At 34.1% G+C, this 24,668-nt stretch overlaps 1 protein-coding gene across 31 annotated transcripts; it reads right to left on the minus strand.

Moving 5' to 3' along the window:
• Positions 1-2: 2 nt before the first annotated feature.
• On the minus strand, positions 3-22,504 carry LOC114300669 (serine carboxypeptidase-like 45). Of its 31 annotated transcripts, none has more exons than XR_014333388.1 (9): positions 22,064-22,500; positions 16,099-16,279; positions 15,698-16,002; positions 15,290-15,381; positions 15,117-15,171; positions 14,060-14,123; positions 13,913-13,981; positions 12,886-12,990; positions 11,398-11,733 (listed from the first exon to the last, which is right to left on the minus strand). XR_014333388.1 is itself a non-coding variant. In XM_082875136.1 (6 exons), exons 2-6 carry the CDS (start codon positions 16,102-16,104, stop codon positions 180-182), a joined length of 276 nt encoding a protein of 91 aa, XP_082731262.1. In that variant the 5' UTR covers positions 16,105-16,279; positions 22,064-22,504; the 3' UTR covers positions 3-179. The 31 variants fall into 31 exon arrangements, 5 of the variants coding, with proteins under 5 accessions (XP_082731262.1, XP_082731226.1, XP_082731250.1 ...); XR_014333347.1 differs by lacking the exon at positions 15,290-15,381 and having other exon boundaries at positions 15,698-15,770; positions 15,901-16,002; positions 22,064-22,497; XR_014333346.1 differs by having other exon boundaries at positions 15,117-15,381; positions 15,698-15,770; positions 15,901-16,002; positions 22,064-22,497.
• Positions 22,505-24,668: the final 2,164 nt, after the last annotated feature.

The following is a 24,668-nucleotide window of genomic DNA, read 5'->3' on the forward strand; positions in this document are numbered from 1 at the left end:
CTTTGATATAAACGGGACATTTTAAACAAGCAATATGTGAAATTGGAAAGGAAAAGATTAGGATTGTGAAGAGATGCATTGTACTTCTCCTCATTGAAAACTGCAAGATTAGGAAGATGAGATCCCTTTTGAGCCCTAATTTTTTGGTTTCTTGCTCTGACTTCATCATGTTCACTTCTTCAGAACCTCTAAAAATAAAAAAATAAAATAAGTCAATAACATCAACAATAACAATCTATTAAATGAGAAAAAAGGGAAAGTTGATCTGTTTGGTTTGACAGAAAATGTTTCCTTGGAAATCTTGTTGAGAAAGAAAATGAAATTTTTGCATAATTCTCAATTAAGAACAAGATCAAATATCAATGGGCAAAAACAGAGACATATTCAAGACAATACAAGAACATTAAAATTAAATGACATTATTAATCAAACAAGAGCATCAAGAATTTAGAATAAAATTAAAAGAGGCAAGCAAATAATTACTAGTAAGATCAAACAAGAACTACTATAATCAACTGGTTTGAACTAATCATCACAAACACAGTTAATTCTCAGAAACTAACAAAAAATTAGGGTTAATAGATCAAGAAATAGTATTACAAAAAATAATTAAATAAAAAAAAAAGAAACTTTTTTGGAGTGGAGATTCTAGAAATGGCAAAAAATAAAGAGAGAAAATTTAGGAAAGCTCAAGTGGAACCAAACTAACCTAGTTGGAAGTTAAAGATACAACAAAGAAATCCATAGCTTCAATGGCAGAAAAGAACATAAAAAGAAGTTAACAGAACACAATTCTCTTCTCTACAGCCTCTCTCTGTCTCTCTCCCATTCCCCTTTCTGGGCAAGGAAATGGGTTTATAGAGTACCAGAGTCTCTCTCTCTCTCTCTCTCTCTCGCTTTGGCTTATCCTTCTCTCTCTCTCTTTAGTGTATCTCTTTTTAGGACTACTAGCGGTTGCCACACGATGCGTGTGCAATTCAAATAAATAAAAATAAAATAAAATATTTATCATATAGTAAGTGGTAAGAGTCTTAAGTATAAGGTTTAAATCTCCTCCTTTCATTTATCTAATTTTTTTTTATTTCAAATAAAAAAATAGATACGTGGCAGCATAAGAAACAAAGACTTCAAAACACCATAAGGGGTGTTCACTTTATAATAGTATAGATAGATAGATAGATAAATAAAAATAAAATAAAACATTTATCATATGTTGTGTGCTAGTTAAGTTGTAAATGTCTTATTTATTTGACATAAGTCTAAAGTTCAAATCCCCTCTTCTCATCTATCTAATTTTTTATCTAATTTTTTTTTAAATAAAAAAATAGACACGTGGCAGTATAAGAAACAAAAGTTTCAAGACACCATAAAAGATGCTCACTTTATAATAATATAGATAGTAGGGGTGTGCATAATACTGCCGAAACCGCCAAAACCGCACCAAACCGCACCGCCAAGGCAAATTCGTTATTATTTGCCAATCGAACCGCCGGTTTTTGGTAAGAAAAATGACAAATTCTAATGACACTTTTATCAATCCGCCGGTTTCTATTTTTCTTCCAAACCGCACCGACCCGCACTGCTATTAAATCATATTTTATAAGATTCTAAAAATTCTTTTTTACTTAAGTTTGCTTGTTGTTCTATACCTTAGAATATAGTATTACGTTACTGCTCGAGGGGAATTCAAGATGTCAGTAATCCAAAATAAAGTTGGATTCCGATTAACTTTTCAATCTTTTTTTTTTTTTCTGGCCATGTTGCAAACTTGCATCAGCTCACTTTTCAATTTAAATACTTTTCAACAGTAAACATTTTCAATATATTGTAAACCCTGAATGATATTAATTTTATGTATTGTATTTGATAATTGTAGCTTCCACAGATGCTTGTAATGAACTGATGGCATAGTCATTGATATTATCATGTTATTGCTACACTTGCTGCATCAGAAGAAAGCTTCGCAAGATGCTTAGCATCACGGTATCTCTTGTCTTTTTTTTACTCTTTGATTTAAGTTTTGTAATTTGAATTATATTTTTTATAAACCGCCAATCCGCCCGAACTGCCAAGGAAAATCCGCCATTATTTGCCAACCGAACCGCCGGTTTTTGATAAGAAAAATGGCAAATTTTAGTGACACTTTTATCAATCCGTCACCCGCCATACGGTTTCTATTTTTTTCTCAAACCGCACCGACCTGCACCGCGCACACCCCTAATAGATAGGTAGATAGATTTGGTGGACTCCGATTTATAAAGGGTTACCAGATGATAAGCCAACGTGCTTGTCATTTAGTTGAATCTGGTAAGCATCTCCCACTTTCCACTATGACGTGTGTGCAACAAATCCGAAAAACGGATCACAAATAATTTTTTTTTACCAACCATGTAAAATAGTTTGAAAATGACATTTTCGAAGTTATAAGTGACAATAATAAATATTGAATAATGTTAGGAATCTTAAACGAATCATCAAAATATGTATATGAGTGTGAAAAGTCATGTGGATCTCAAATAATGTGAATCCTACACTCATGTACTCAATTTGTAAAATATTTTAACATTTTTATATAAAAAATAATTCATCCATATAATTTCTCCCCCACAAACTCTTCGAATGACGTAACAAACAAAATTTGAAAATTTGTCTCATACTCTAATATTTTTTTAAAACTCTTCTTACATGTAACCTGTCTTACCACCTTATTTGAGAAATTGTGGGTAGGAAAATTGTACGAAGATTGTATACAAATAGATTATTTAAAATAAAACAATCACAAGAGACTACACGTCACGTTGTATGAAAATAAAATAAAATAATCTATTTGTAAAGTATTACAATTATCTATTTGATAACACCACTAAGAGAAGCGTTGCATAATTTAAAAAAAAAAAAAGAAGAAGCTTTTACGTTACCCATTTATTTTATTTATAAAATTTAAACATATTACAAATCAATGGAATATTCCCCAAAATGACCATGGAGTTTAAAGGAAAAGAATTACCAAAACATGGTATAATGACTTGACAAAGTCCAAAATACCTTTTCCTCTCATCTTCTTCTTCCCCTTCCTTTGCAACTTCAGCAGCCATAATCCATTACTGGTCAACCCTCAATTTTCCCTTCCTTGTCACTCCTAGCCCCTCATCCACACTTCTCCTACTACTGCAACTCCTCTCCTAGCCCTCTCGCCACTACAAATTCTTTCTACCATGCCTAGCCCTTCCTTATTCGTCTCCCGTTACTGCAACTTCTCTTTCCCAATCCCTATCTCCTTTCCATGCCTCCACTGTTGTCACTACCCATTCTCCACCCTAACTAATCGTGGGTGACCTGCCTCTTACCTTCCTTCACCCTACTTAAATCTTCCACACCTTAATCCCCTTAGATCTAAATCAAATTTACAAAAAAAAAAAAAAAAAAAAGAAACCTTAAAAGAACAAAGACAATCCTCTCAGATCTAGATAAGATCTCAAACAAACCCTTAAAATAAAAACTTTAATAGAAGAGTCCCCTTAGATCTAGATCATATCTATATAAAAAAAAATAAAAATCCAAATCAAAACCTTAAAAGAAGAGAGAGAGAGAGAGAGAGAGAGAGAGAGAGAGAGAGAGAGAGAGATTATCGAATTAGATTTGGATGGCCCTCTTTCTTATTTGGTTGGTGATGAACTAGATCTAAATGAACCAAATCAAACTAGAGAAGGTGGTGTGCAGTGAACGACAATGTTGTTGTCGTGAATGGTAGTAGAGAAAGAGAAAGGCGGTAGAGCAGGATTGGGGTCACAAGGAGGGGAGATGTGGTAGTTGGCGGTAGCCCTTTTCTTGATTTGGAGGAAAAAAAAAATGTTAGTGGTACGGGTGTGATAACCCAACCCGAACTATGTTTAATTATGCATGTGATTATATGTTTGATATAAATTTGTAAATTTAAGTATATGAATTATGTGAATTTGGAGTAATATCTATTGAATGTAGAAAAATCTGTTGCAATTATAACTTTGAACTGAAATTGAAAGCCTTATAGGCGCGATAAGCCAAATCTAACTTCATATTGGTATTTAGCATGATTTTTAGAGACTACAGTAAAATTTTGAAAAATTACAATTCGTAATGTTTTAATTAAGTTTTATGAGTTAAGTTATATCTATGTATTTGGCTCTTGAGTTCATCATTTGGTTGAGAGCTTGCTAGAGTGAGTTAGAGAGAGAGGAAGAGGAAGAGCTAGGGTTTTGGAAGAGAATCAAAGGGTAAACCCTAGACTTGAGTTAAGGTATGATAATCTACTTATAATCTTTGTCTCAAACTCATCTTTGGCATGAAATCAAGAAGAAATTAAGAATTTTGAGTTAGGGTTTTGAGTTGTATAAGGGTTTGAAATAAATCATGAAATCTCTTCATTTTTGTTTGATTTGAGTTCATTCTTGTGATTGATCCATGAAGCAAACTCTAGATGGTTTATACAAACAAGATTTGTTGGAAGATTCACTATGTTTGTGTGTATTTTGAGCTTGTGTATGACATTCATGATTGTATGAAAAAGATGAGTTAATGAATTTGATATTGATGCAAGATTGATGTGTTTAAAGTGAAATCACACCTATATCATGCTACTATATCATTTTTTGAGTGAGTTTTGCTTTGATTTAAACTTGGACATGAGTTTGGAAAGTTTGCATCTTTGAACCATTTTCGGACTATCTGATTTTGCCTAGACCGCACGAGCGGAGCATGAACAAAAACAGAGGTTTCATTTTGCTCTCTCGGTGCTCGAGTGGCCATTGTTTCCGCTTGAGCGGTGAAGACTTCCGCACGTGCGGGACCCCTATTTCAACCCAACTTCAAAAAGGCATATCTCATTTATCTGGACTCCGTTTTAAGCGATTCGTGAGCCTAAACTCAAGCCCTGGAAGTCTAATTTCTAATAGTGGTGGTCTTATATCCAAATTCTAAGTGCACAAATAGATATACTCAAATTAGTGAAGGCTGTTTAATTTCTTTTAACCGTTTCATGTCATTTCCTACCCTAACTTAGTTTCCTTTCACTTCTTGCTATTTCCTTAAACCTTAAATATGTAAATATGATAATTTCAATGAAAAACATATGAAATTGTTGTAGGAAACATTAATTTAAGTCATGAACATTCAGGGTCGTTTAAAGTACATCTTTTGCACATACTTTGTACGTGATTCACATGTAGAAAAGATTAGCATTAAATACTTGAGAGAAATTAAAGAATGGGGAATGATTGAACGGATATGTAATGAATAAATCGATTGCGTGAATTGAAGGCAATGTGTTTTGAAATGTTATGCTTGGTTATGTTTTTGCAGGCTAAGTTGTTAAGGAGTATCATCCGACCAAGCACTGTGAGTAATTTCTTTGTAACGGTATTTTCATATGAAATACTTTGGAATTGTGAAACTTATGCTTTGTATAAATTATGTGCCTTGACGAGTGTTTTCGAAATGATAAAATATGCTTGAAATCTTCGGAGTAATTATGCTATGGCAAGTTTCTAATTTTTTTTTTTTTTGAAAAGAATGAATGAGTTTCCTTTCTAGCAACGATTATGATAACTTGGGAAAATGTACTTTGACCCTCAGTAACTGTTATTTGTCCATGATTCGTCGTGTACATTTTGTATAAGATAATGATTCGTTATAAACGTTTTGTATGATGTTAATCCTTGACGATTGTCATGTATGGTAATTCAACAAGTTAATTAAGGCCTAAATCACGATGAGTAATAGTAATGTAAATTCTTAAATAATCATTTTAATCCAGGTACGGTGACTTATTCTGAAATTGTGTTTGAATCGAAATGAATGAGTTTTATGAATGTTATACGACATGTGCAATATGGACCTAAGGTCGTTCCATTTATGCTACGATGTGTTTGGGCCCGAGGCCATTTTGGTATATTAGACCTAGGGTCGTTTTCTCATATGTGGGCCTGAAGCCATTTTGATATATTGGATCTGAGGTCGTTTTGTCATATATGGGCCCGAGGCCGTTTTGATATATGATTGGGCCTGAGACCATTTTGATATATTAGACTTGAGGTCGTTGTCATATATGAACCCGAGGCCGTTTTAATATATTAGACCTGAGGTCATTTTGATACATGATTGGGCCCGAGGACATTTCGATATATTGGACCCGAGGTCGTTTTGTCATATGTAGGCGTGAGGCCGTTTTGATACATGATTGGGCCCGAGGACGTTTCGATATATTGGACCTGAGGTCGTTTTGTCATATGTAGGTGTGAGGCCGTTTTGATACATGATTGGGCCCGAGGCTGTTTTGATATATAATGAGCCCAAGGTTGTTCTGTTTATTTGATGGGCCCAAGGTCGTTCTGTTTAGGTGATGGGCCCAAGGTCGTTTTGTAAATGTGATTAAAAGAAAAATATGAACTTCGCTATTTGGTAAGCTATGAAAGGATCAATGAACGGTATTTGATACTATGTGCTTTAGAAACGAGTTTAAATATGTCAAGATCTTTATATTGATTAAATAAGACATAAGGCTCATTCATTTAACCCCTTTCGTGGAGATTACTCATTGGGCTTCCAGCTCTTTCTGTTTATTTATATGTATGTAGGTGAGCATTAGGGAGTTCCACATTAGAGACCGCATCGGAGTCAGCCTTTTGTAAAGCCACCCAAGTTGCACCTCTACGTCGGGGCCCTAGTGTTGTTTTGGCCAAGCTTGAGAAGCTTGGGTTTTGTATAGTCTATGATGTTATAAGTTTTGATTTTGGGTTATGTATATATAATGAATGTGTGTAAATGTTATGACATATAACATGAAGTGTGATGTAAGATATAATATGTATGTTTCTGATCATGGCATGTATGCATAGCTCAGTGGACACATTTCATAATTGCTTCTGTTACAGGCCCCGTATATTTAAATATATTTTTATAATTCTGTTTGAGGCCGTAGGTAATTTCATGATTACTAGCTGGTTACGTCTTAAACCTTTAGGGGCAGGTTTAGGTCGTAACAAAGTAGTATCAGAGCATGAGTTATATCTCACACACGTGTCTATTTGAGCAATAAGAGTTGTAGAATGGAATTGAGGATTGCATTCATCTGTTAAGTGTTCATTTATCTGATAAGTATTCAGTGTGCAATATTTGACAAGTATGCAATCATCTGTTATGTATGCATTTATTTGATGCGTGTTCTATATGTTTTCATCTATCAAGTATATGATCAATTGTGCACCCAAAATATGTGAAATCTGAATATAAGAGTATGTGTTTATTTGTAAATATGCCTATGTGTATGTGTAACTTTCTGTATCTGTTAGAAAATAGTGAGAATAAGAGGGGATAAACTAGAGGAGTCAACCTCCTCATGACTAGACAGAATAGAAAGAATGATACATGAGATGGCGAAAAGTTTGGGACAACAACAAAAATGGAAACAACAACGGTAACAACCGCCACCTCTACCCCCAGTGCCAATACCGCCTATGCAAGAACATCAAATGGATGACCAAATTATCGTATTGACAAAAGTGGTCAAGAAAATGAAACCACCACTGTTCCATGGAGGACCCCGAAACTCAATCCACGAGAAAGCTAATGTGTTGAAATTAACAAAATACATTGATGTGTTAGATCGGGCATTGATGTCTGAAGTTAATATCAACCGATCTTCTATATGGAAGGGAAAAAGAAAAAGTACTGATGAGAATGAGGAATTTTCAAAGACTAAGAAATCAAAGTCAGGAACATCGAGCCAAGATGAACTCGCCCAAAGAAATGGTTTAGCACTGATTTGTTCTGAATGCGGGAAAAAGCACTAGGGAATTTATTATTGAATTTTCTGGAGCTTGTTATAGGTGTGGTAAGATGGGCCATACAGTGTGAAATTGTCCTCAGACTGGACAGACTATGAATAGACCTACCGCTAACTCAACTGGATTAGTACCAATAACGAGACTTGTTACTACAAGAGTGAATGCTAATCAAGGTACCTTTATTGATGTGAATGGTTACCTAAGTGTTACTTAATTTTGGACTAATATATATATACCTTTGCTAAGAATGATTGTTATGTTACTTATTCCTATTGACTAGACTATCGAAACTATAAGTCTATAATGATTATGTGACTTGGTTTAATATCTTGGATAGTAAACTCTATGCTATACATAATTGTGAACCTGCACGCCTACGTGTGGACTTATTTGAGAACTGTTATATTGAATACGATATGATACCCATTGATATGACTTTGAGATGATATGAACCATCACAATATGATTATGATATAACTGTGAGAACTAATGAACTTAAAACAAATTGTGAGACTGCCCATTCGTCTATCTGGATGATTTGATTATGACCTTTAGGACAAAACTTTGTTTGAAAATGATGGGATAGAACTGCATTTGATTTGATTTCATTACGGAGGGACTATGACTTGTTTATAAATAAATGACCAGGTTATGTCTACTAAGAGAAATGATAAACCGAGAACTTGAATCTGTTTTGAAGACTTTATTTGGACTGCCAATAATAGACTATTCGATATGAACAATATATAAACTCATACCTCCAATTGATTGGGAACATATTTTGATACCATGGGTTTGATGGTTTTAGAGAATGGTTGTATCCATGTCACCATATTTAAATATGATGCTGGAGGAATTGTTAACAACGGATTATATTGAATGTGAACATTATTTGGGATAAAAAATCTCAACTACGTAGAAGTATATGGATTTAATACGTTTTACGAACGATTGCTTTAGTATTATTGTACTATACAATTGATTCTATGGGCTATAGGGATATATGAATTATGAACATCATGTGACTGACTACTTCAACGTTGCATCTGTTGTCATGAGATATTGATCTATGAAGTTGCATTCCATTTCTAAAGACTTCTAAATAACCTTGGATGATTGTGATGGATCATTGAACTGTGAACCATTAAACGATTAAGATTTGAATTGAACTTCTGTAGCAAAGTTGAATATGGGAGAAACCCTTTGGAAAAAGGAGAATGATATAAGACTGAAATGTCTGCTTTGTATCCGACGCAAGGTAAACAAGTTTGGAGGACCAAACTTCTTAAATGGGGGAAAACCGTGATAACCCAACTCGTACTATGCTTAATTATGCATGTGATTTTGTGTTTGATATGAATTTGCAAGTTTAAGTACATGAATTATGTGAATTTGGAATAATATCTGTTGAATGTATGAAAATCTATTACAATTACAACTTTGAACTGAAATTAAAAGCCTTAGAGGCGCGATAAGCCAAAATTGACTTCATATTTGTATTTAGCATGATTTTTAGAGACTACAGTAAAATTTTGAAAAATTACTATTCGTAATGTTTTAATTAAGTTTTATGAGTTAAGTTATATCTATATATTTGGCTCTTAGGTTCATTATTTGGTTGAGAGCTTGCTAGAGTGAGTTAGAGAGAGAGGAAGAGGAAGAGCTAGGGTTTTGGAAGAGAATCAAAGGGTAAACCCTAGACTTGAGTTAAGGTATGATAATCTACTTATAATCTTTGTCTCTAACTCATCTTTGGCATGAAATCAAGAAGAAATTGAGAATTTTGAGTTAGGGTTTTGAGTTGTGTAAGGGTTTGAAATAAAATCATGAAATCTCTTTATTTTTGTTTGATTTGAGTTCATTCTTGTGATTGATCCATGAAGCAAACTCTAGATGGTGTATACAACCAAGATTTGTTGGAAGATTCACTATGTTTGTGTGTATTTTGAGCTTGTGTATGACATTCATGATTGTATGAAAAAGATGAGTCAATGAATTTAATGTTGATGCAAGATTGATATGTTTAAAGTTAAATTACACCTATATCATGCTACTATATCATGTTTTTGAGTGAGGTTTGCTTTGATTTGGACTTGGAAATGAGTTTAGGAAGTTTGCATCTTTGAACCATTTTTAGACTGTCTGATTTTGCCCAGACCACATGAGCGGAGCATGAAGAAAAACAGAGGTTTTCATTTTGCTATCTGGGTACTCGAGCGGCTAGTGTTTCCATTCGAACGGATTTGGGCCACACGAGCAGTGAGGACTTCCGCACGTGCGGAACCCCTATTTCAGCCCAAATTCAAAAAGCCATATCTCATTTATCCAAACTCCATTTTAAGCGACTCGTGAGCATAAATTCAAGCCTTGGAAGTCTAGTTTCTAATGATGGTGGTCTTACATCCAAATTCTAAGTACACACATAGATATGCTCAAATTAGTGAAGGATGTTTATTTTCTTTTAACTGTTTCATGCCATTTCCTACCGTAACTTAGTTTCCTTTCGCTTCTTGCTATTTCCTTAATCCTTAAATATGTAAACATGATATTTTCAATGAAAAACATATGAAATTATTATAGGAAACATTAATTTAAGTCATGAACATTTAGGATCGTTTAAAGTACATCTTTGTCATATGCTTTGTATGTGATTCACATGTAGAGAAGATTAGCATTAATCACTTGCGAGAAATTAAAGAATGGGGAACAATTGAACGGATATGTAACGAATAAATTGATTGTGTGAATTGAAGGCAATGTGAATTGAAGGCAATGTGTTTTGAAATGTTATGCTTGGTTATGTTTTTGCAGGCTTAGTCGTTAAGGAGTATCATCCGACCAAGCACCAGTACAGGAATTCACACTTTTGCCGACTAAAAATTTAGTTGGCAAAAGTCCATTTTTAATTAGCAAAAGTTATCCGCGACTATTTTTTTTTGTCGCCACTTTGGTCGCCAATTGAGGGTTGCGAAAAGTAATTAGCGACTAAAAAGTTTTTTAGTTGGGAAAAAGTTCTATTTGCTGACTAAATTTTTGGTCGCTAAATATATAATTACTGCGACTAATCCATTTTGTAGCTAAAACACTTTAGTCGCCAAAAGTGATATTTTTCCGACTAAATATGTTAGTCACTAATTATACCATTCCTCGACTAAACATGTTAGTTGCCAAAAGTAACATTTCCTGACCAAATTGGTTAGTTGCCAAAAGTAACATTTCCGGACCAAATCCGTTAGTCGCTAAAAGTAATGCTTGCGCGACCAAACTCTTTGGTTGCTAAAATTAATAATTTTACCGACTAATTATTTAGTTGCCAAATATACCCTTTTGCCGACCAACATTTTGGTCGCCAAATGTGAGTGGTCATACACCGACTAACAACTTTAGTCGGCAAAAATATTACTCATCTTTCCCGACTAATCACTTGGTCACCAAAAGAGGGAAAACAAAACCAATTTTTAGTCGCCAATTCAATTCTTTTTGTTTATCAAAATATAATAATCCATCAAATCCATGTAATATAACTTGTAATTTAACCAACAAAATCAACTGAATCATGAACATCTAACAAAATACATAAATCATCAAATCCTTAATCTGTTTAATTAAAGTCATCAATTATTATAAGTTTCCATCCACAAGTAATTCCAAATTACATAACCATTCAATTAAAAGTCATGTAATCTATATAATCATCCAATTCACATCTATCTAGCATAAAAAATTTAAAACATAACAAGTACTTGTTATTATATTTTAGATTTTAATCCATGCTCATCTATCTAAAAATATAACTACTAATCTATCCAAATATTTTCTATACACATCTACCCAAAAATATATAATCCTTCAAAAAATGTAACAAGTGCCAACTAATCCTGTACAATTCAGCTTCATGCATGAGTTCATCAATCTGTACCAAAGAAAAACAAAAATATTGTCAGGTACTTTTTTTATGAAAATATTTTCACATCAAATGATTATAAAATTGGACAAAAAATGAAAAATGTCAAAGGAAAGTAAAGGTAATATGAACAAATTAAATGACTATCAATACTATTTTATAAATAAAACAACATTCATAAGTATATATCCAATCAACACTACAATTCTATCAATGTCATCATTTGCAATGTTTGTCGCCTAGTTTTAATACCAACCACATCCCCAGACTTTTTCATTTGTGGTCTTTACTCAAATAAGGCTTTTTTTTATTATTCTTTACAGAAATGTTTGTTTTTGTTACTATTTCAGGAATTGTGGAAAAAGTGATGTTTTGTTGCTCTCACAAATGTGTTTAATCTAGGCCGATGTGACTAGGATGATCTTGGGGCTGTTTGGGTGCTATTTCCAATTTTCACCCCCATACGGCTCGTTTTTGCCTTTTTCTGTCACATTTTTTTGTCTATATCTCTAACCGTATATCCTATCGATGCGCCGTTTGCTCTAACAAGTTTGTTTAATCTAGGCCTAGGTGACCGTTATGATCTAGGCCTAGGTCACTCACCTGTTATTTCAAGTCCATGTACTTCGGTCATAAAATCCAACAATGGTTTCACCAAGATCCATATCCTCAATAATTCTAGCATCAAACTTGATTTCCAAGCTCAAATCAAAACTACTCAATCCAAATACCATCTATAGAAAATCTCAAGTAGCTTCATGACTATATTTGTTATGCAAGGCAAAAGATATAGAAGCTAAATTCTATCAGAACTTTTCAAAAACAAAAAAAGGTGTAACCTCACACAGACTCTAAATCTTGGTACCATTATGTTCATAAAAAGTATTTTCCATCTTGAAAAGTTACTTCTGTTGCAAGAAAATTTTCTAGCAAGATTTCAATGATAGAAAACAACTAAACTAATTGTCATAGTTAAAATAAATTCGCCAAGAAGATAATAGAATGATCTCAGAAAAGAACTATTTTACAAGCATAGATAAGAATTTTGATAGTCACAGTCAACAAAGAGTATGCTCACATGAAAGAATCCTATAATTTTCGGGATAAGATAAGAATATCAAATAATTTAAATGATATCTACTTTAGAGTTCATAAGCATACCTCTTCCTCAAGTACTGCATGGCAAGCAATACCAGCTTTCATTGCTTTAGTCTTTTCCGGTTTGCCAAACAGTAGAGAGAATTCCATTTGTTTTTCACACCATTCCTAATGTTAACATGAAATGAAGATGAATGTGAGATAAATCTAATCAATTTCCTTGCACCAAAACTAAAAGAAAAAAAAAAACATTTCCATGTTAAGAAAAAATGACAAAAAAAAAAATAAAAATGACAAAACATTTATATACAAAATCATAATGTGAAAATGATTACCAGGTTTTCAAGAGTCAAGGATGCCTTATTCTTATAGGATTACGGATTAATGCAGTGACAGCTAATAATTAACTTGAGTGCACACAACTACTGAAATATATTAATTTATATTTTCAAGTCCTAATAAAGAACCAGAGTCCCACCAACTCTACAATTTTCAAGTCCTAAAGAACCACCCACATTTTTCTTTGTTTCCCTCACCTTTTCCTTTCCCTTTCAAATTCCTATCCAAATTCATGATCCAAACATAACCTAAATAATTCTAGAAAATATGAAGTCTTTTTTTGCCAAATTCTCTGTGTACTAACTTAATAAAGTGCAGCTAGAAAATACTTATAATAAATTGTAGATCAGTAAATTACAGAATTCACTGTATAGAATGCCACAAAAAATGCATAATTTGTTATAAGATTCTAATATTCATGGACCTTCATTGAAAACTAGTGGACATCTGGCAACGTCTGGATTTTTTATAATAGTCTCACTACAAGATTATAATTTGTTGTAAAATTCTCACTACAAAACTTCTGGATTTGGCCACTATCAAAACAAGCATGATCATCTTTTCAATTTTAACAGAGATTCTATGTACATTATGCATGTAACCTCAATGGACATCTGGGAACTTCAGACCACTAAATGGGCTATAAAGACAAGGGGCGTTTTGAACAAATTTGAACTCTCAAAACCTCTGATGATCAGCAACATGCACAAACTATTTCATGAAAGCACAAAAAGGTGAGACTAGACCTCACCTATTCATTATTATAAGCATTTAATAATAGAAGTAGAAGGCTGAAAGAAGGCCGATTGCCAGAGAAGGTCTGTGAAAGACAATATGAATATTAGAAACATACTTTCAACAGAAAGTAAGAGACTACATGTCGTGAGAGGAAAATTACCTTGTGAGGGATAAGATAAGGGGGAACATTCTCATTCTGCAACTCCTGTGGTGTCTATAAGAAACTGAAATTTAGTTAAATGGGAGAATTACACTGACATTGTGTCAGTTACACTTATTTACCAAAAAGTGAAAAACATTATACACATTAATAATCAATATTATAAACTTTTTTTTATTAATTTGTAATTTTTTTCCACTGACCCAACTGTCAAGTAATTGTCCCTAGTTAAATATCCTAGCACTTTTAGGCAGATGTTGCAATCACAAGGCAAATTAATAGAAAAAAATCTGATGATTTCCAGATATGAATGCACACAATTAAAAATGGAAAAAGAAACAATCAACACTACAGGAATTTTTCATAATGTCAAACACCATGTAGCTGCGTGATTTGATGTGAAGACACTACTAGTTGAATGTGAACACAAGCACTGTGAGTGAGAAGCCACAAGATGACTTTTTAATTTAGTTATTTATATAATATTCAAAATGCTGAAAGCTTAAGAAAAGCTTCATACCTGAACCAAATAAATTGCCAACCAAAGTTTGTACATGACAGAATGGTTGGCATCATCTTGAAGCTATTAATGACTTATTATAAAGACGTGCACAAAAATTATAAACTGGGTCCAAAGCACATCTTTTTGATCCATGAAGGAAGGAAACATAAAATATTTTTACCATAGGACTGTAGTAGAGAGAATTTCATTACTCTACTCAGAAATGACTATTTTTCTCCTCTCTCTTTTCTGTTATTTTCTTATTGGGTAATTTACAATTAAATTTTTGTTTTCTTACTCTACTCCATCTTCCCCTTTTGTCAATCTACATATAATAATCAACACTCCCATATTTTTATAAAGTTTAATCTGAAATCTCTTCATTTGAAATGCATTAATCCAAGCAGAACCTTGGTTTCTCATAGCATGCTACAATCACTCCGCATAATGATTCACCGTCTTATTTAACATCTAGCAGAACAGTGCTCAATTATCATAATTAGTATGCAATTGAAAGTAAGAATCACAAGTGTATATATGTAGATAAATTCTTACTTGGATTGGGCTAGCAGCCCTTAGCAAACTAGCAATGCCACCACCAATAACACGACTATCAGGACAAAGATGGGGTGTGGAAGCAAAGAAAAAGTAAGTGTCAGTCCTCAACTCTTAATCTTAATCGTTTTCCAGTTGGAAAAACTAAATTGTTTTGAGTGAAAAGAAATTACCAGCATAGCTTTCTCTTGTAATGAACAAACTTGTGCTTCTATATTGTGGGAATTTGACAAACCATTTGTGCAAGAAAATTAAATTGTCCCGGCTATAATACAAAAAATTTCAGACAATTAGATTTAAAGTTCTAAAATTCCAAGGCAGTGTATAAAGTGGGACTTTTTTCAACCCCCAAAAAGAAAACAAAAACAGTAAACATAAAAATGACAAAAAAGTGAAAAGTTTACATAGTATTCAGTACTAAACCATTATAGGATTCTTACTACTAAACAATGAAAAGTGTAAAAGAAGAAGAACAAGTTGACTGTATTTTGAGCATAGAAAGAAGATAAATGTTTTTAGAAAACAATTTCAAGAAAATTGAAGAAAGTTGGGAAAATGTGGGTAAAATTGGATAGACATGCCTGTGATCTTGTCATTTACAGCCGCATAGGAGGAAGGATCAGATGAGTAAGAGAACCCAACTCCAATTGGTGTCTCCAAATACAACATATTTGTTTTTGTGGATCAATAAGCACACAATCACATGAAATCAATTCTTAGAAGCCAAATCATCTATATAACTTGTAAGGGTATATATAAAGTATAGTATAGTATAGTATAGTACCTCTGTTCCAGCTATATTCATTCCTGACCAGTGCCTTCCCACTAGGCCTAAACGGTCCATTTTCAGAGAATGCCCCAACCCCCAATGAAGAACAACCAAGCCCTACCACCAAAATAAAAATCAAAATTTTAAAAAATTAAAATTAAAACTAAATACCCATAATGTGGGTGTGTATGAGGAAGTAAGAAGTTGGAGTACCTCCATTTAACCAGATAGCAAGAGGCTTGCAGGCCGGATTTGATTCAGCTTCAAGAACCAGAGCTTTCTGTTTCTTGGCATCAACGGTCACATACCCAGAAAATTGCTGGTAACTGACTTGGGGTTGGCCAGGTAGTTGATGAATTCTGTCCGATGTAGAGAGGGAAGATGAAGAAGAAGACTCTACTGTTAGATAATATCTCAATGGGACCACATAATTAAATGTGGTGTTATCATTTATAAGAAGCCTACAATTTAAGTGATTCAATTTAGTTAATAGGCTTAAGGGTATATATGTGTTATGGACCTAATGTGTAGATACTAGTTGTATAATTTCTATTTCTATGAGGGGCAGAAATAGAAATTAAAACATATTGGTTAAAGTTGGTTTTCATTACCTTTCAGTTTTAAAACCAATAATGGGTAATTTATTGATTTTCATTACCTTTCAGTTTTAAAACCAATAATGGTTAATTTATTGGTTTTCATTACCTTTCAGTTATGAAAACCAATTACAACCTTTAAAAGGTTATGGTCCCTATTCCTTCCCAAGTGTGAGAAAAAAATAAGAACACTGTTTGTTTTTCTAAATCCTCTCAGGGAGAAACATAAGGCACCAAAGGGGAAAGGATTAGAAGGCAATAACATAGTCAATATCAAAGGTTTTATTGACAATCAGACGCTTCCGTTTAACTGTTCATCGATGGATTCAGGTATGTTTTTTTGTCTTGATTTCTTGATAATACACATGGTAAATGATCCGAAACATGAAGTTCTGAAATTTCTCTTTACAAGTGGTATCAGAGCGGTTATATCATGTGTATTATCAGAATAGATATGCTTTTATTCATCCTATTTAGTTTTTTGGAATTAGATTCTACTTTTTGTATTTCTGTTTTTCCCTCTGCTGCAAATTCTATTTTGTTTTCTGGAAATGGAACATAATTCGGATGGGCAGTTCATTTTTCAAATGGTGAACATCATGTATTTATATATATATGTATATAATTGGGATTGCTGCAGATTATATAACATATACGGGGTAACAAATAAAGCAATCTTTAAATTTAATATAATTTCATACAACGTCTACGGAAATTTAATTTTCTAATGTTCTAAATATAAGTCAATTCAAACAAGATGTCACAAAAGTGATCTCTCTTGTCTAGATTGTTTTATATGGAATGTTTTGAAGTTCATGTCTGTGTATCTCATGCGGGTATTTATCAGTCCAAAGACATGATTAATACTTGGCAGAATTACACACACATTTTGTGGTGATAAACATGTGCCAATTGTCAAGGAAACCTAATGTGAATAATAAATCCATCAAAAGATAGATTTGTTATTTGACATAACTTATTGTCAATGTTTGATCATTACAACAAGAATACCACTTACAGTTAATATCACTGCCCAAAGGCTTGGTATTAATGTTGTGCTAGGTATCTTGAGATGTTGTCATTAAATTAATTTATTTAGAGATTATATGTTTGGTAACTTAATGTGGGCATAATTGTTTATTCCTTTTATTTTCTTTTCGATTCAGCTTTAATGTCGACTACTTCAATCTCTGCCAACATGAACAATGTTCCAATGTTAAATGGAACAAACTTTAAGGACTGGAAAGAGAACATATTGATTGTTCTCGGCTGCATGGACATAGACTTGGCATTAAGGATGCCAAAACCGAATGCTCTCACTACACAAAGTACTCCTGAAGAAACTGTGTACTTTGAAAAGTGGGATCGTTCTAACAGGCTAAGTCTTATGATCATGAAGCGTGGGATTCCAGAAGTTTTTCGGGGTGCAATAACAGAGGATGTTACCGTTGCCGATGAATTTCTTTTAGAAATTCAAAAGCGTTTTGCTAAAAACGATAAGGCTAAAACAAGCACGCTTTTAGCAAGCTTGATTTCAATAAAGTATAAAGGCAAGGGTAATGTTCGCGAGTACATCATGGAAATGTCTCATCTTGCTTCAAAACTTAAGGCACTAAAGCTCGACCTATCTGATGATTTGCTCGTGCATTTAGTTCTCATCTCTCTTCCTGCACAATTTAACCAATTTAAGGTCAGTTATAACTGCCAGAAGGAGAAATGGACTCTCAATGAGTTCATTTCATTTTGTGTGCAAGAGGAAGAGAGATTGAAGCAAGAAAGGACTGAAAGTGCTCATCTAGCAAGCACCTCCAAGCATACGGGCAAAAGAACGCATAAGGGAAAGGAAGTTGCCATTGGAACATTGTTCATAGACGATTATTCCAGATATGGGTATCTATTTCTTATCCGTGAGAAATCACAGTCTTTGGACGTATTCAAAAGATTTAAGGCCGAACTTGAGTTACAACTCAACAAACGGATTAAAAGTGTCAGGCCTGACCGTGGTGGTGAATACTATGGCAGATATGATGGATCAGGTGAACAACGTCCAGGACCGTTTGCAAAATACCTGGAGGAATGTGGAATCGTCCCACAATACACCATGCCAGGATCACCTAGCATGAATGGTGTATCTGAGAGACGAAACCGGACTCTTAAGGATATGGTAAGAAGTATGATCAGTCATTCTACTTTACCAGAGTTCCTCTGGGGTGAGGCTTTAAAGACAGCAACTTATATCTTAAATCGGGTGCCAACTAAAGCACTTGTAAAAACACCTTATGAGCTTTGGGTTGGGCGAAAGCCTAGTCTAAAACATTTGCATGTGTGGGGGTGTCCTGCTGAGGCGAGGCCTTATAAACCTCATGAACGAAAATTGGACTCTAAAATCATTAGCAGCTACTTTATTGGCTATGCCGAACGATCACGGGGTTACAAGTTTTATGATCCCACAAATAGGTCAATATTTGAGACGGGAATTGCAACATTTTTTGAGGATGTTGAGTTTGGGGGGAGAAATCCAGTTAGAGACATTGTTTTTGAGGAGGAAGCAGGAGTCTTTGAGGAGGAAGCAGGAGTAATCCCACTTCCTACTACTACTTTTGACCAATCACAGGTTCCTATACCTGTCATTGCTCGAGAAGTAATTTCGAATCCTCAACTTCCTACTACTACTTTTGACCAATCACAGGTTCCTATACCTGTCATTGCTCGAGAAGTAATTTCGAATCCTCAACCAGACAATGTTGTTCAAGATAATATAGTTCAAACCCCCATTCAAGATGAGGTAATTGTTCCTGAGGAACAAACTCTACAACCTCAACCTCAAGAATCTGTGCCATTAAGGCGATCCACCAGAGAAAGGAGATTTGCATTTTCAGATGATTATATTGTATATCTCCAGGAACATGAGGTAGAAAATGGAATGTCGAAAGATGATCCAATCAACTTTCGTCAAGCCATGGAAAGTTCCAACTCTCATAAGTGGATAGAAGCCATGAATGAAGAATATAAGTCTATGCAAGATAATAAAGTTTGGGAACTTGTCTCATTACTAGTTGGTGCGAAGCCCGTAGGTTGTAAATGGATATTTAAAACCAAAAGGGATTCAAATGGTAATGTGGAGAGGTATAAGGCACGTCTTGTAGCCAAAGGATTTACTCAAAAAGAAGGAATTGACTTTAAAGAAACTTTCTCTCCAGTTTCTTCGAAAGATTCTTTTAGGACAATTATGGCGCTTGTTGCATATTTTGATCTTGAGTTGCATCAGATGGATGTCAAAACAGCTTTTCTTAATGGTGACATTAAAGAAACAATTTATATGGTGCAGCCAGAAAACTTTGTGTCAGGAGACCCAAAGAATATGGTTTGCAAATTGACTAAATCCATCTATGGACTCAAACAAGCTTCTTGTCAGTGGTACTTCAAATTTCATCAAATTCTCACTTCGTATAGTTTTGAAACTAATGTTGTTGATGAATGTGTGTATCACAAGTTCAGTGGGAGTAAACACATATTTTTGGTTTTATATGTTGACGACATATTGCTTGCCACAAACGATATAAACTTATTGCATGACACCAAGAGATTTCTATCTAAAAATTTTGAAATGAAAGATCTTGGTGATGCTTCCTTTGTATTAGGAATCGAAATACTCCGAGATCGTTCTCGGGGTATTCTGGGGTTATCACAAAGGAGCTATATCGAAAAAATACTCATTAGATTTGGCATGCAAAATTGTAAATCAGGTGAAACCCCGGTTGCTAAGGGAGACAAGTTTAGTCTCAGCCAATGCCCGAAGAACAGTCTTGAAATTCAAGAAATGCAGAAGATTCCTTATGCCTCGGCTGTAGGGAGTCTAATGTATGCTCAAGTATGTACGCGTCCGGATATTGCGTTTATAGTTGGCATGTTAGGCAGATATTTAAGTAATCTTGGCATGGATCATTGGAAAGCAGTCAAGCGTGTTATGCGATATTTACAGAGAATAAAGGAATATATGCTCACATATAGGAGATCGGATAAGTTAGAGGTCATTGGATATTCCGACTCCGATTTTGCTGGATGCCAAGACAGTAGGAAATCCACATCAGGCTATATTTATCTGTTAGCTGGCGGAGCAATTTCTTGGAGGTTTGCAAAGCAGACGCTCATAGCTTCATCCACCATGGCTGCAGAGTTTGTAGCATGTTATGAGGCATCAAACCAAGGGATATGGCTGCGAAATTTTGTCACTGGGTTGCGTATTTTGGAAGGCACTGAAAGACCACTTAAGATATATTGTGACAATAAGTCTGCAGTTTTATATTCCAATAACAACAGGAGCTCGACAAAATCAAAGCATATTGATATCAAGTTCTTAGTTGTAAAAGAAAGAGTGCAGAGTGGACAGATTTCCATAGAGCACATTGGGACAAACTCCATGATAGCGGATCCACTTACGAAGGGACTACCACCCAAGGTCTTTCATGAGCACACTGCTCAGATGGGTGTTGTTCTATTTGAGAACATTCTGGTTTAGTGGGAGTTTGTATTTATTTTACTGCTTTATGTCAGCCTTGAGTTTTATCTATATAATTAGATTAATTTCTGCAGAAATGAAGTATTCAGTTTATTACACTCTGTTACGTACTGTGAAGTATTGATCTCAATAAAGTTAAGTAGGACCAGTTGGAAATAGGCATGTATGGATCACATCACATGTAATTTCCATGCTACGCATCCATGATTGATCTATGTCATTTAGCTGTATTCGTATACGTGACCATTGGTGGGCCGAGTTACGATTAATGTAACGAAGACCGCTTTGATCCTATATTAATATAGTTAATGGACAAGATTGTTTGGATACCCTCAAGTTATGATAACAAATTTCTGAGCTCACTAAAGTTAAGCACATTTTTCAGGATACATATGTGGTCCAGTGGGAGATTGTTAGATAATATCTCAATGGGACCACATAATTAAATGTGGTGTTATCATTTATAAGAAGCCTACAATTTAAGTGATTCAATTTAGTTAATAGGCTTAAGGGTATATATGTGTTATGGACCTAATGTGTAGATACTAGTTGTATAATTTCTATTTCTATGAGGGGCAGAAATAGAAATTAAAACATATTGGTTAAAGTTGGTTTTCATTACCTTTCAGTTTTAAAACCAATAATGGGTAATTTATTGGTTTTCATTACCTTTCAGTTTTAAAACCAATAATGGTTAATTTATTGGTTTTCATTACCTTTCAGTTTTAAAACCAATAATGGTTAATTTATTGGTTTTCATTACCTTTCAGTTATGAAAACCAATTACAACCTTTAAAAGGTTATGGTCCCTATTCCTTCCCAAGTGTGAGAAAAAAATAAGAACACTGTTTGTTTTTCTAAATCCTCTCAAGGAGAAACATAAGGCACCAAAGAGGAAAGGATTAGAAGGCAATAACATAGTCAATATCAGAGGTTTTATTGACAATCAGACGCTTCCGTTTAACTGTTCATCGATGGATTCAGGTATGTTTTTTTGTCTTGATTTCTTGATAATACACATGGTAAATGATCCGAAACATGAAGTTCTGAAATTTCTCTTTACATCTACTACTTCCATGGAAAGGGTAATTAGCTGTAACAGAGATGGGGTATGGATTTGCAATCTGTGTGGATCACTCACAGATCTGTGTGGATCGACTCAAATCTTGGCCTACGGTTGTCAGACCTACACTGGAACATGGTTGATGCTGCCGTATCTCGCACTATCGGCTAGGGTTTTACGATCAGAACTGTGTGTGTGTGTGTGTGTGTGTGTGTGAGAGAGAGAGAGAGAGAGAGAGATGAAATAGAAGATGTAGGGAGAGACGGTGGTTCTAGTGGCAAAGTAGGTGAGGAGGACGCGCGTCGCCGGAGGGAAGGGGAGGCAGTGGTTCTGTTCTGCGTATTTTAAAGAGGAAGAGGAATGGGTTTAAAGAGAGATGAGGTTTGGTTATGAAGAAGAATCTGTGTTAGAGAGTGAACAATCTATTTTTGTTTAAACAGAGAACAGGCGGGCGTTATTTCCCTCTAAAATTTTCACACCTTTGGCGACAAAAAATAAATTTGGTCGCCAATTAATTTTATAAATCATTTGAAATGACTTCCTCAAAATATTTTAGTTTTTTGGCGACAAAAATAATTTTTCGTCGTTGAAAATAAATTTTTGGCCACCAAACTTTTGGTTGCCAAAGATAAAATTAAAATTTTTGTTTTTTATTCGGCGACTAAATAATTTTAATAGCCAAAACTAAATGTACAGCGACTAAAACATATTTTAGTTGTTGAAATTAAATTTTTGGCGACCAAATTTTTGGTTGCCAAAGATAAAATGTAATTTTTTATTTTTCATTCAGCGACTAAATAATTTTGGTAGCCAAAACTAACTGTACAACGACTAAAACATATTTTAGTAGCTGAAAATAAATTTTTGGCGACCAAAATTTTGGTCACCAAGATAAAACGTAATTTTTTATTTTTCATTCGGCGACTAAATAATTTTAGTAGCCAAACCTAACTATACGGCGACTAAAAAAAAAATTTGTCTCCAATTGTGCAATTTTTAGCAACTAAAATATTTTTAGTTGTCAATAATCAATATACCACAACTAAAAAGAATTAGTAGCTAAATCTTGTACTTTTCCCGACTAATATAATTTTTTGTTGCCAATTCCACAACTTTTGGCACTTATAAGTGTTTATAGGTAGATTGAGAAAGAGAAAGAGATTGTGTGTGTGAGAGAGAGAGATTCATATCGCTCTTGTTCTTCAGATCACCATGGCAACGAAGAGAGCTTGAAATAGAGAGAATGATATCAAGAGAGACAACATCCAAGGAACAATGCATAAGAAAAGGGGCTACGGCTCGCGTACAAGAAAAGGGCCTAGAGTGCAACATACGGTGGTAACAGTGGAGAGGCGAGAACGGCGGACGACAACGTTGATAGTGAGGTGAGGTGAGGTGAGGTTTGGTGGTGAAGGAGAATCTGTATGAAAGAGAGAACAATCTGATTGGTTTAAACAAAGAACATGCGGGGGAATCTAAAATTTTCACACCTTTGGTGACAAAATTGGTTTTTGGTCAGCAAATGCTATTATTTGCGACCAAAATATTTTAGTCGCTAAAAGTTTTTCATTCCCACTTTTTTTTTTGGTCTTCCCTCTTCGACTTTTGCTGACCAATTTTTTTTTTTTTTTTGTCGCCAAATGAAAATTTTTTGCGACTAAAATAGTAAATTGGTCTCTAAAAATCACTTTTTGGCAACAAAATATTTTTAGTCGGTAATAATGTCAAGTTTTAGCTATGAAATTTTTTTTGGTCTGCAAATGTCAATTTTTTGCTACCAAATTTTTTTTCGTCGGCAATTGTGTATTTTCTTGTACTTCAGATTCCATCAATTCCATCAAAAGAAACACATAATAAGAAACAGAGCAAGATTCAATTTTCAAAGCATAGATCAAGTCAACCACAATAATAGTAAGTCCAATCTGTGTAAGAGAGAGAACAATATGATTTGTTTAAACAGAGAACAGGTAGGGACAATATTAAATGGTTTCCCTCTAAAATTTTCACACCTTTGGCGACAAAAGTAGTTTTTGGTCGGCAAATGTTAATAATTGGTGACTAAAATTTTGTTGTAGCCAAAGCTTAATTTACAGCGACTAAAATATTAGTCGGCAAAAATATTAATTTGGCGACTAACTTTTTTTTGGTCGGAAAAAATAAATATATGACGACTAATTTTTTTTTGTTCGCCAAAGATAAAAAATAATATTTTTATTTTCCATTCGGCGACTAAATAGTTTTAGTAGCCAGAACTCAATATACGACGACTAAAATATTTTTAGTCGCTAAAAATAAGTTTTTGGCAACCAAAATTTTGGTCGCCAAAGATAAAAAATAATTTTTTATTTTCCATTCGGCGACTAAATAGTTTTAGTAGCCAAAACTCAATATACGGCGACTAAAATATTTTTAGTCGCTAAAAATAAGTTTTTCGGCGACCAAAATTTTGGTTGCCAAAAGATAAAAAATAAAATTTTATTTTCCATTTGGCGACTACATTGTTTTAGTAGCCAAAACTCAATCTATGCCGACTAAAATATTTTTTGTCGCTAAAAATAAGTTTTTGCCGACCAAACTTTTGGTCACCAATTCCACAACCAACTTA

This window comes from Camellia sinensis, chromosome 1 (assembly GCF_055761805.1).
Source record: "Camellia sinensis isolate YWXY chromosome 1, ASM5576180v1, whole genome shotgun sequence".
NCBI classification, from domain to species: Eukaryota; Viridiplantae; Streptophyta; class Magnoliopsida; order Ericales; family Theaceae; genus Camellia; species Camellia sinensis.